Source organism: Gopherus flavomarginatus, chromosome 8, assembly GCF_025201925.1.
Source record: "Gopherus flavomarginatus isolate rGopFla2 chromosome 8, rGopFla2.mat.asm, whole genome shotgun sequence".
Classification (NCBI taxonomy): Eukaryota; Metazoa; Chordata; order Testudines; family Testudinidae; genus Gopherus; species Gopherus flavomarginatus.
In genome coordinates this window covers 27,905,478-27,919,072 of record NC_066624.1, presented here as the reverse complement: position 1 = coordinate 27,919,072, position 13,595 = coordinate 27,905,478, and the positions used below count along the sequence as shown (strand labels likewise).

The following is a 13,595-nucleotide window of genomic DNA, read 5'->3' as shown; positions in this document are numbered from 1 at the left end:
TTGGCCAAACTGGACAATCTCTATGCAAAAGAATAAATAGACACAAATCAGACATCAAGAAATGTAACATTCAAAAAACCAGTAGGAAAACACTTCAATCTCCCTGGACGCTCAATAACAGACTTAAAAGTGGCCATTCTTCAACAATAAAAACCTTCAAAAACAGACTTCAACGAGAAACTGCAGAACTGGAACCAATTTGCAAATTTGACACCATTAAATTAAGCCTGAATAAATACTGGGAGTGGCTGGGTCACTACAGAAAGTAATTTTTCTTCTGTTGATACTCACACCTTCTTGTCAACTGTTGGGGATAGGCCACATCCACCCCGATTGAACTGGCCTCATTAGCACTGACCCCCCACTTGGTAAGGCAACTCCCATCTTTTCATGTGCTGTATATTTATACCTGCCTATTTATTTTTCACTCCATGCATCTGATGAAGTGGGTTATAGCCCATGAAAGGTTATGCCCAAATATATTTGTTAGTCTGTAAGGGTATGTCTACACTATGAAATTAGGTCGATTTTATAGAAGAAGATTTTTAGAAATCGATTTTGTACAATTGATTGCGTGTCCACACTAAACACACTAAGCTGGTGGAGTGAGTCCTCACTACTATGGCTAGCATCGACTTACGGAGCGGATCACTGTGGGTAGCTCTCTCATAGTTCCCGCAGTCTCCGCCACCCACTGGAATTCTGGGTTAAGCTCCCAATGCCTGATGGGGCAAAAACACTGTTGCAGGGGGTTTTGGGTACATGTCAGTCGCCCCTCCCTCTCTGAAAGCAACAACAGAATCGTTTTGTGCCTTTTTTCCTGGGTTACCCGTGCAGATGCCGTACCTCAGCAAGCATGAGCAAGTGCAGAATGTGCCTTTGGACGTTTAAAAGCTCGCTGGTGCTGTTGGTCAGATCTCAGCACAACTAACATTCCCATTGTTATTGCTGCCTGCTGTGTGCTCCATAATATCAGTGAGAGTAAGGGGGAGACTTTTATGGCAGGGTGGGAGATTGTGGGAAATCGCCTGGTGTCCGATTTTGAGCAGCCAGATACAGGGCGAATAGAAGAGCACAGCAAGGCATGTTGTGCATCAGAGTGGCTTTGAAAACCAGTTTCATGACTGGCCAGGCTTCGGTGTGACAGTTGTGTGCATTTCTCCTTGATGCAAACCTGCCACCATTGTTGATTTTAACTCCCTGTAAGCCAACAACCCTCCCCGCTTCGAAATAAAGTCACTATTGTTTTGAAACCATGCATTCTTTCTTAATTAAAAAAAACAAACAAACCAGACAACGGACATGGTAGCCCGGGTGGGGTGGGGGGGGAGGAGGAGGGAAGGACAAGGCCACATTGCTTATTATAGCCACACTAAAAATCAAAAACTGTTTGAATGACAGCCTTCTATTGCTTGGGTCATCCTCTGGAGTGGAGCGGCTGAGTGCCCGGAGCCTTCCCCTCCCCACAACGTTCTTGGACGTCTGGGTGAGGAGGCTATGGAACACAGAGAGGAGGGTAGGCGATTATACAATGGATGCAGTTGAGGTCTGTGCTCTTGTTGGCTCTCCTGCAGCTCCAACAGACGCATCATCATGTCCGTTTGCTCCCCCATTAGCCTCAGCATCACGTTCTGCCTCTGCTCTTTGCGCTCATTTAATCCTTTCCTGGCCTCTGCCACTGAATGCCTCCATGCATTAAGCTGTGCCATATCAGTGCGGGAGGACTGCATGAACTGGGAAAACATGTCATCGCGAGTGCGTTTTTTTTCGCCTTCTAATCTGCGATAACCTCAGGGACAGAGATGACAGGGGGAGTATAGAAATATTCTACGCTCTATGATTCTGCGGGGACTGCACGGTCACCTGTGCTGCTGAGTTTGCCATGCTGACCAAACAGGAAATGAAATTCAAAAGTTCCTGGGGCTTTTCCTGTGTACTTGGCTAGTGCATCAGAGTTCAAGGTGCTGTCCAGAGCGGTCATAATGGAGCGCTCTGAGACAGCTCCCGGAGGCCATTACTGTCCATTTGCATCCACACTACCCCAAATTCGACCAAGCAAGGTTGATTTTAGCACTACTACCCTCGCCAGGGAGGAGTACAGAAGTTAATTTTAAGAGCCCTTTAGGTCAATGGAACGGGGTTGCTTGTGTAGACGCATTCATTATAAAATCGACCTAACGCGCTAAATTCAACCTAACCCAGTAGTGTAGACCAGGGCTTATGTGCCACTAGGACTTCTCATTGTTTCTACAAAAGAGTTATCCATATACATGTCAATAGTTAGTTAACAGATACATGCACCTCTTCATTACTAGCTCTTTCTCAACCATCAGTCCCTCAGTTATTAATCATTTCATACAGCATAGTGCAGAAAGATTTTCATGTTCTGTTGACGGCCATATGGCATATAGTTTAACATGCAAGCCGAGTTAGTATACTGAAGATTTAGGTTCAAATTTTGACTTAGGTACAAGGAAATTCCCTTTCTCTTCATAGACAAAAAGCCACCTCCCACAGTCACCACACAATTGATAGCCTATGCCTTCTCTGTTGCATCTGGCATATGCCATCGTCAGAACAATACTGTAGTTGGCAAAAGGATAAAGTCTGGGAAAGTTAGAAAGAGGAGGCCCAGGAGAAGCTTACAATGGTTTCTTACCCCAAGATATCGGCTATCATTGAAGATTCGAGGGGGCAATGGGTTTCCACTCACTGGTCGGTTCTCTTCCGGGACATTCTCTCTCATCCATTTCCGGTTCTCTTCATTGGCTGCAATATCTTTTTCTTCAAATTCAATCTTATTGGCTTCCAAGAAGCCTAACACATCTTGCTGCTGTTTTTTGATCTACAATAAAAGATGTGCGAAGGGAGAGAAGGAAATAAACCAGTCAGTGATCAAATAGAAGCTCAAAGGCAGAGCAATATATCTGTGCAAGTCCAAGGGTACAGGTCACTCAGCACTGTTATAAATTCTCTCACTAGGCCTGGTTACTGCCTTTAAGAGAAATAGCCCATTGTACATCTCTCACTCCCCTTTAACATTCTTTTTGGTGTACATTAGTACAAAGTGCCACAATGACAACCCAGGAGACCAGATCCTGCAAAGAAAAGGTAAAATGTGGGTAACTGCTACTCAAACATTCCCCAGTGCCCAGCATGGTGCTGCAAGCCCTGTAGCAGAGGGACTACTTCTAGTTGGGGCAGAGCAGTTTAGTCTCTATGTCCACTGAATCTGCAATTCCTCTGATGAAGCTGCCTATTAGTGTTCCAGATGTGATGGTAACTTGTGAATTGTGGACACCTGCCCTCTAGGAAATACACTGTGACTTCTCTCCTCTCACCAAACCATTTCACATACAGCACTGAATGGCCATCAGATTCCTCCCCACCCCCCACTGAGCCCCAATCACCTTCACCTGGATCCCCTGCAGAATCCTATTGCCCCTGAACCCGGAACCCCACAACGAACTCCTGTGCATTTAAATCTACCACTGAGCCATCCACACCCAGACTGCCCCACACAGAAACCTCTCACCCCACACTAAGTCCCTCCACACTTGGATCCTGCTGAGCTGAGTCTGCCCACCCACACCTGGCGCAGAGGGGCTGTCATAACATTTTTTCCCAGATCTGGACCTTAGCGTCCAAAATATGGGTGTTAGCATGAAAACCTCCAAGCTTAGTTACCAGCTTGGACCTGGTAATCGCTGCCACTAGCTAGGGATTATACAGTGCCTAGCTCACTGTGGTCTCCCCAAAACCTTCCCTGGGGGACCCCCAGACTCAGATGCCTTGAGTCTTACAACAAAGGGAAATAACCCCCTCCCCTTGTTTCCTTGTTACTTCCTCCCAGGCTCCCCTCCCTGGACGACCCTAGGAGATTCCCCGCTTCCAGTCCTGGAAACACAAAGTACCGAGAGATCTAATCTCTCTTCCCCCTCACCCAGAGGGTATGCAAAGTCAGGCTTAGTAAATCTAACACAAAGAGATTTTCCCCCTGACTTCTTCCTCCCACCAATTCCCTGGTGAGCTGCAGACTCAATTCCCTGGAGTCCCCACTAAAGAAAAACTCCAACAGGTCTTAAAAAGAAAGCTTTATATAAAAAGAATGAAAAAAGGACATAAAAGGATCTCTGTATTAAGGTGACAATATACAGGGTCAATTGCTTAAAGGAAAAAAATGAATAAACAGCTTTATCCAAAAATAATACAATTTAACACATTCCAGCAACTACACACATGTAAATATAAAAAAACAATATGAACCTATTGTCTTACTATCCTTGTACTTACAACTTGGAAACAGAAGATTAGAAAGCCTGGAGATTCCTGTGGTCACTCTCAGAGACGAGAGGGCACAGACCCAAGACGAAGAACAAAGAACTCACACCCAAAACTTCCCTCCACCCAGATTTGAAAAAGTCTTGTTTCCTGATTGGTCCTCGGGTCAGGTGTTTGGTTCCCTGTGTTAACCCTTAGCTATCTGTTTATGACAGAGGCAGGGCCCCCAGGTGTTTCTGGGGTAGGCCCAGCCCTTGCACTGTGTCAGGGTTGGGTGCAGCCTTCCTGCTGAGTTCCTGTACCAGGGATGTGAGGGAGTTAGGGTGATCCCCCACCTCAATGCAGCCAGTGGCCTGTGCTCCCCACTGCCATGCTGGAGCCACATTTATTGATATATAAAATAAGAAGAATTTTAAAATATTGTGCACATAATTTTTATTTTTTTGGTGCAGAATTCCCTCAGGAGTAAATGGTGCATGTGTGCAGCCCACTGCTATATCTGTAGGCACAGGTATGTCACACCCATTCTTCAAAAGCAGGTAGCATTTGAATTTCGCCTTAATTCCCTTGAAAATAAGCGGAGCCCTACAAAATTGTAACTTATCATTTTTAACACTCCAGGGATTACAGACAGGAATCAGAATAGTCCCCCAGAGAAATCAAATATTGTCCAAAGAAGAATTGAATCCAAATGCTATATATTTGCACTGTATTCAACACACGTGTGTTTGAGTCAACATGGATTACTGGAATATAAATCAAACAAGGCCCTCAAAGGGCCACAAGCTCAGAAAATTCAAAACCCATTTTTCTTCTGTACTTCAAAAGTTGGAGGCTCAAGGTATATGCCACACCATCACATAATGCAGAGTGATTTAACAATCATTGCCTATAGTGAAGAGTTGCTTCCCAGCAAGCCTGATTAAGCCCCTTGCCTGCTACACCAAGAGTTGAGTCTCTTTCAAAGAAATTACTCAGTTTGGCTCCCCATATGATTTACAAGACATACTTTAAAAGGCATTGTACATGTACACATGTGAGTATTCTAAACACAAATAGATAACCAAAATATTCCCTCTGGCTCTTGAGCTAGAAGAGATTCTTACTGTAAAAGATGTATGCACCAATATACCAGGGCATATTTTTAAATTAGGAGGTTACACTGAGAATGACTTTTTCATTTCACATTTTAGTCAATTATATCTGTTCAAAGACAAAAGGAGGTCAGTGGTCTTGTGGAGGCCATACTATATGTCTAATGATTATCCAGGTAGTTTATTAACTACAGTTAAGTTTGCTGGAGGAAGTAATTCATGGTGCAAACCTCTGACTTAAAATAAATAGACCCATGGGAATCACAGGTTCAAGTTCCAGAAGGATTGACTCAGTCTTTCATCCTTCTGAAACAGATAAATTGAGGGCCATAAAGCTTACTATGTGTGGGTATTTCAGCTAAGACCCTACAGCACAGAGATCCTGTTTGCTCAGCGGTTACAGTGAACACCTCTTGGCAATTTCCATAAGTTGAGGCTTGCTCAATTGCTTTTGGCCTAAAACCTCTCCTCCCACCACTTCTGTGCAGTGTGATGACTGGCTGCTGTCTCTCCACTCCAGAGTTGGCCAAGTTTCAGCAGTGCTGTACACATGTCACTTGGGAAGGGCTTTGTGACACACATTAGAATGAGCAGTGCTACACATCAGATACTCGATGAAATCCTGGCCTTAGGGAAAATCAGTGGAAGTTTTCCATGGACTTCAGTGAAGCCAGGATTTTACCCACTATGTTTATCATCGTTGTTCAAGTATTCTACAATAGTCCTTATTCCCAGGAAATATACTTCTGATATTACATCCGCACCAGCAATGGGAGCATGTCCATGTATGTGGTGAGGGAGGAGGGTTACAAACTTCCACTACTTTTCACAATTATTTTTTCCGTCTGTTTGTTGTGATTTACTCAGAGTTGGGCTTTTCATCCCCACCTTCATTTCCAGGGAAAACTTTAAAGGAAGTGTTTGGAGCGAACAAGATCCATTCACATCCAATCCAGTGTCTCCTCTATGCTCTCACATGACACCAAGTGGAAACAGGGATCTCTACTCCAAAAGATTTTGATGGCTTCACATGAAAGTTGGCTTTGATTTTTGTCATTCATGAAATATTCATTTCCTGATAGACGTCTTCTGTTTACACTCTGGTTTGCTTCTTTATGACTATACCAGGATGAAAGAAATTTTTTGCAAGGACAGGTATGGTTTACAATGAAAAAGCAGGATTTAACAGTAAATTTGCTTTCTTCATACTGCCTCCTTCCCAGTGAAAGCAGCTGAAGTCCTGACTTTAGCCTAATTAGTGCATCCTGACAAAAGCTGAACGCCATATAGATGTTGAATTACTTCTAATTCAGGTCAGATACCAGACTCCCCAAGCAGCCTTCCCTTATATGGACAAGTAAAAACACACAAACCCTCAAACAAGCAGATATGAGGTCAGTGGACAGGCATATGAGCTCCAAATATGGTAGCTGAGCTCCCCGGCTTGCAATAGGACATTTAAAAAGAAACCAACAGCCACAAACCCTAGCTGACTGTAAGAGCTCAGATCAGAACATAATGCCTATTAGACCATTTACTTTAGAGCAGGGTTTGTATATTTTATAGTTTGCTTTGGGGAGTAAAAGTTTGACCCTTTAAGCACACAGGGTTGAGTTTCTGAGGTATTTAAAGGGAAAATAGCTACCACTGAAATATATAGAAGTCTAGCCATCAGAATATAACACCTCAAAAGATGCCATTGAACTCTATTGTGTAAACTCATATCTAGACAATTCTAAAGCATCTATTGACTCAGATTTTAATAGTTCCTTTGTAGCCATTAAAATTCATAGTAGGTCAGTCCATAATATGGTGCAATTCTATGTTTAGCTAGGTATCACTTAAAAATCCCAACAGTTCATTTATAACATCAAAGAGCTTAGTATTAGGGCACCCACTGCTGTAGTCTTGAAGAAAGCAATAATGTTCCCCTGACTTCATCAGGAGAGTGGCTTGCCTGGAGACTGCAAGATCCAAAGCAGTAATTATGGCTCAGAATATTGAGTCAGTGGAGTAGTTCACAGACAGGATTAAAATCCAGATGCGAAGACTAATTATGAGAACATTACTGTGCATTAGCTGAAAAATCACTGCTAAAAAAAATAAATAAAATGAACAGGTTAATACCAACTGGCGGAAGTAGTTCACATTATAGGCTAAGAACAAAAGCATATTTCAACAGGCTCACATCTGCCTCTAGAAGATAATGGAAGGGGGGAAAGGGAGGCAGAGAGGAGGTTCTTCTCAGCCAAGTTATAAAGGCCTAAACAAAAAAAAACGGGTTTTAAGTGATGCACTTTCCCCGTAAATGTTCTAAAGCAGGGGTGGGCAAGAGCCACATCTGGGTATGAAAATTGTATGGCGGGCCATGAATGCTCACAAAATTCGTGGTTGGGGTGTAGGAAGGGGTGAGGGCTCTGGCTGGGGGTGCAGGCTCTGGCGTGGAGCTGGGGATGAGGGGGGGTTGGGGGTGTAGGAGGGTGCTCCGGGCTGGGATCGAGGGGTTCGGAGGGTGGGAGGGGAATCAGGGCTAGGGCAGGGGGGTGGGGCAAAGGAGGGGGTCACGGGTGCAGGCTCCCAGCAGCACCTACCTCAAGCAGCGGCAATGTCCCCTCTCCGGCTCCTACATGGAGGCGTGGCCAGGAAGCTCTGCGTGCTGTCCCATCTGCAGGTGCCGCCTCTACAGCTCCCATTGGCTGTGTTTCCCAGCCCATGGGAGCTGCAGGGGTAGAGCTTGGGGCAGGGGCAGCATGCAGAGCCCCCTGGGTGCCCTACACATAGGAGCCGGAGGTGGGATATGCCGCTGCTTCCAGGAGCCATGTGGAGCAGAGCAAGCCCCCAACCCTGCTCCCGGCTGGAGCACCGGAGCAGGGCAAGCCGCCCAACCCTGCTCCCCAGCAGGAGCTCGAGGGCCACCTTCAAACGTCTGGAGGGCCGGATGTGGCACCCGGGCCATAGTTTGGCCACCTCTGTTCTAAAGAGAATCTTGACAAACGCCAACCATGAAAAGGAGAGTGGTCTTTATAACTGTGGGCTAAGAAGAGTACCTAATGCATTGTACTGGCCTTGGTGGAACATCAGGGTATTTGCTTACTTTAACAAAAACAAAACAAAAAAAACCCATGAATTCTCCATATGCTTAGCCATTAACAGCTTACAAAAACTGATCAAAATAATTTCCAGTAGCCTCAGTTCCTTCATCATCAACAAAAACAAATATAAACAGACCCTAATTGGAGAACTTTAAAATCCTTCCGTAAAAATTAACAAAGCCACCACCTTACCCTCTTACCAATCGCCTGCTAAAACCTACCTCTGCCATAAACGACAGCAAATCTCTACCATCTGGAGGCTTTTAAGATTGTGACAGACCGCTACCTCTAGTTTATGCAATCGTGCCCATCTGTACGGTTACCTCATCATCCCAAAGCCCTGCTTTGCCGGTTTACCCCCCAGTAGTATCTTGTCACAATCCTAGAGTGTGAGCTCTCTGGCACCCGGACTCTTTTCTACAGTGCCTAGCATAATGGGGTCTTGATCCCTGCCTGGGGCCATCAAGGATACGAATATAAATCATAAAATGTCCTCCAATAAAATGTTCCCCTAAGTACCATTCTTTATATTAGGTATCCAAAACTCTTCACTAGATCTGTAAATCATACAGACAGCACAATCATGCAGAGGTGCTAAATGCCTACAGCTCCCACCGACTTCAAAGTTCAGCTATGAATCACCCATTGAAGTCAATAGGAGTTGTAGGTGCCCAGCACCCTGTAGAACCTGTTTCCAATATTTGAGGGGAAGATTTTATTCATATTATGTGTCTGTGAGATACATCTGTTTGCTTCCCCGTCTATTGTCTCAGTGTTTCCTTGTGCTCCCATGTCTGTCTGTATCCACCTGTTGTCTCTCATCTTATACTTAGATTGCAAACTCTTTGGGGCAGGGACTCTCTCTTTATTCTGTGTTTGTACAGCACCTAGCACAACAGAGTCTTGGTCCATGGCTGAGGCTCACATGTGTTACTGCAGTACAAAAACAACACCACTCTTATTTCTTTTGCCTTACCTATGAAGGTTAAAAAATTGCCTGCTGCTGGAAGAGGGAAAAGTGTCTATTAGGCTAGGTCAGGTATGGTGGAGAAGGCAGTCAGAGAGTAAGTCTCAGCACTGCTGTTAGTCACCCCTCTTGAGATGGGAAGCAGTTCTAGTTCCAAGGCAGCTGACCATAAGAGTTCCCCTTAAACAAAAACAAGTCACTGGCGCTGGAGTAGTTGGTGATTTGCCACTGTGGAGTATTGGGGTGTAATCTAAGCTGTCAGGACCCAACTCATTTTACTCTGTCTGATCAGAACAGTCAACACCTTTTTCTCAGTTCCTAAAACAAACATTTCAACTGCAGTGACAGGATGTTTGCACAACTGTATGAATGCCAGAATTACTCCTGATCGAGATCATCTCAATGGCTGGGTATAGTTTTGCAAAGCTGCCAACTTTCATTATTTTATCATATCATTTATGTGCTTTTTAAAAGAAAGATTCTCTTGATTTCAGACGCTCAAATACTACAGCAATGTAATTACCTAGCTATACCAATATACCACTGCAGCAATCTCACTAAGTTTTCACTTATTCTCAAGGGCCACAGTCTCCTTTTGTTTTCAGTAGGCAAAAAAACAGGTTTCCTTCAATAAAGATGACAGTCCTAATATCCACATGTGGACCACGCAGAGGACAAAAGCCTGAGACGCTGGGAAAATACACTCTGAAAATCAGCTCTTTTTCCAGGTGTCTCCAGTTGGACATGAAAAAAACTGAGGCACACAAAATCACCTGTCACTTTTGAAATTGTTGGGCTTAGTATAGTCAATGGCTGTCATGTTTTAAATCGTGTGAGATGTCATGGTTAAGCACATTCTGCTAATATCATTTTAAACACAATTGTCCTTGTCTAAAACGAGTGTGAAGACATCTTTACACTTTCCTAGCCCAGAGGATACATGGGAATGGGGGTGGAAAGGTAGAGACAGCAGAGACTGAAGAGAGAGACTAAAGCGATGGGGTGGTCGTGAAAATATGGAGTGTAGGAGTGAGGCTGAGAAGAGAAATGTGGGGCAGGAGCACAGAGACTGAGGAGCATACAGGGGAATGTGAAGACAGTGAATGTAAGAGAAATATAAGGTGGGAGGGAGATTATGGGACAGTCATGAGGGGAAGCGGAACCTGGCATTGGAGTAAAGGAGATAAAAGGTGGGGGCTGAGTGAATGCTGCATGCAAGCTGGACACAGAAAATTGATGGGGAGAGGAAAAATGACAGTAACTGAAGTCCCCATCTGAAGTAGCCATGAGGAAGGCCTGCATTTGTGTATGCTCCATCAAGGATTAATAGTCAATTTAAATGATCACAAAGTGGGGGCAGTGGTCTTTGCTTAAACAATCAGTCACTGGGCAGAACAGAAAGAAATGTCATTTATTATGCCTTTTTAATCTCCATTTTTAAACCAGACTCACAGTTTATGACTGCTGACAATACTGCTCTCACAAAAGCCATGTTTTTTCCTTAGTATTTCCTATCTAGGCGATTTTACTTTTCTTCCCATTAAAATGTGAAGTTGCCTGATCTAAAAAACACCACTGCATCTGCTTTTCAGTGTACCATTCATTCTGCAAAATATCTAGAATTACAAAACTTAGAGGAAATCATACACTTGTTGCTCATGTCCTAAAACAGCGTTGAAAGGAATAATTTAACTACATTAATTTATTTCCTTGTTTGACTTTATCTTTCATTCTAATGAAGGAAATACCCTTACATTAGGTCTTATGCTAAGCAAACTACTGTTATTGTGAAACTGGAACCTCTGGAAAGCAAAATCTGCATTAAAAACATTACAAGCGAGGGTCCCACCAATTCTTCATTCCTAGTCCATTCAGCCACTCGCTCAAGTTAATGGGAGTTTTGGGAGCACAAGGACCCTTTGTTACTGTGTTCCAGGATGATGTTTACAATAGCCTGTTCTCTAATTCACTTTAAAAAAAATAAAAATAAAAAAAAAGATTTTATACTTCTCCCAGAGCATTTTTTATGATTTGGTAATCTACTATAATCTCATTCCTGTGCTAGACACACACATACACATACACACACACACCCCAAAATTAAGATATACACATTAAAAACTAGCTAAGAGATCTTAAGCTTTTAACATCACACATGCATAGACAAACATTATGTTTGAGAGTTATTCACTATGAAAATACCAGCCTCTCATTTGATTACTAGCAAGATCCTAAACTAATGATTCTCAGTTTTACTCTGCAACAGCTGATTTCACTGAAGCAAGTAAACCTAGATTTCAGCAGGCAAAAAGCCTGACAAGACCATCTTGTAAATGGATTTATTCGCAATTTAAGTCTACACCTATATTTGATCAGTTATTTGTCAAGTGAAGCAAGTATTGCAGTTCATTGGAGAGAAGCACCTCTGTTTGAAAGAGCTGGGCAAAGCGGCAGACTTGAAAGAGTTGGAACAAAGCACTGTCGTGCTGCTTCCACAAAAAAAAGTTCCCTTCGTCTGTGATAAATCCATGTATTAAGGGTACATATGCTAGTAGAGAGGAGAGATGACGACCTTGGGGGATAGCTACAATCTGACACTGTTTAGGACTGCTCAGTTCTGGTCCCCTTTACCCCACTGCAGATGCTGTCAAAGCCACAGGAAAAGCCTAACTATGAAGGAGCACAGGCCCAGAATAGCAAAGGAATGACTGCAGAATATTTCTATTCAGCAAATGGGAAAATGATGGATTCCAATTCCACAACCAGTTTTGTTCCCTGGAAGGAACAGGGGGCCATTCCTAACAGTATTTTGCTGCAAGAAAAGGTTTATTTTCTATTTGTTAATTATTCATTTATTGAAGTGAGCTTGAGAGAGATTCCTGTTCTATCTAGTAGGACTTTGACACATCCAGGGAGTACAATGAAAAAAAAAAAAAAACAAACAGTCTATTTTGTACCTTTGTATAAGGATTCCATTTTTTCAAGTCTCCCTATTTCTCTGTTTATAAACCAATTCACAGCATACACTGTAAATCAATTCATGAACCAATGGAACCTTGAGTAATTTTATGGATTGACTGATGCCACTGAACTCATGTTAGGATAACTCAACGAGACTGCTTATGTCCATAAAGTTCCTCTCATGCATAAGTATCTGTAGGATTGGAGCCCTAGTTATATCAAGTATTGGAGGTAGCTGTGTTAGTCTGCATCCACAAAAACAACAAGGAGTCCGGTGGCACCTGAAAGGCTAACAGATTTATTTGGGCATAAGCTTTCATGGGTAATAAACCCACTTGAAGAAGTGGGTTTTTTACCCACAAAAGTTTATGCCCAAATAAATCTGTTAGTCTTTCAGGTGACACCGGACTCCCTGTTGTTTTTGGTTATATAAGGTACAGTTAGCATACAGTATTTTATTCCATTAGTTAAGGGTGATGTATCCCGATCTCTATGAATGGAAGTGACTCAAGGCAATATTTGTAACTATTGATAAAATTAGCTCACCTTGTATGAGGATTTAAAATAATTTGATTAGAAAAAGGTTACATACATATAAAATTAAACACTAAAAATTAACCTTCCACTTCTGTGCCACCTTGGCACTTTGTCAACATACACCAGATGAGGATCTGTAGAGCCCTGCATTGATACAAAATTTGTATCCGCATCCAAACCACGATCCACAAAAATGATCCACGGATTTGCAGGGCTTTAGATATAAAATTTGGATCTACATACATCCACAAGCCGCAAAAATGGTCCACAAATATACAGCAGATAGCCGTGGATTTGCAGGGCTCTAAGAATCTGGCCTAGAATGTCTCGTGATTAACTCCATTTTCTTCTACCCAATACATTTGACAGCATCCTACATTTTATTACTTTTCTGCCAGCATCATGAAAGGATATAGAACTGGATACACTGCTCTGAATTCACACAATTCCCCAGCTGATTTCAGGACCACAGGGACTTGAATAGGCTTCTAAAATTGCAGATCCCATGCACTCCAAAACCTTAAAAAGATTCATTCATAACTAATGCAAGACCGTCTAATATAATACATTTGATTGTAATTTCATCATCACTGATAACTTGGAATATCTCACTCATTCAGCTTTTTCAGTGTCATATTTTAAATGAATGATGCCTCCTGTAGG

General features: G+C 42.9%; 1 protein-coding gene across 1 annotated transcript in view; it reads right to left on the bottom strand.

Moving 5' to 3' along the window:
* Positions 1–13,595, bottom strand: part of SH3BGRL (SH3 domain binding glutamate rich protein like) — a 63,584-nt gene that overhangs the window by 24,484 nt on the left and 25,505 nt on the right. The window contains exon 2 of the mRNA XM_050965116.1: positions 2,660–2,845. Within this exon, the coding sequence (XP_050821073.1) occupies positions 2,660–2,845 (186 nt within the window). The remainder of the gene's footprint in view (positions 1–2,659; positions 2,846–13,595) is intronic.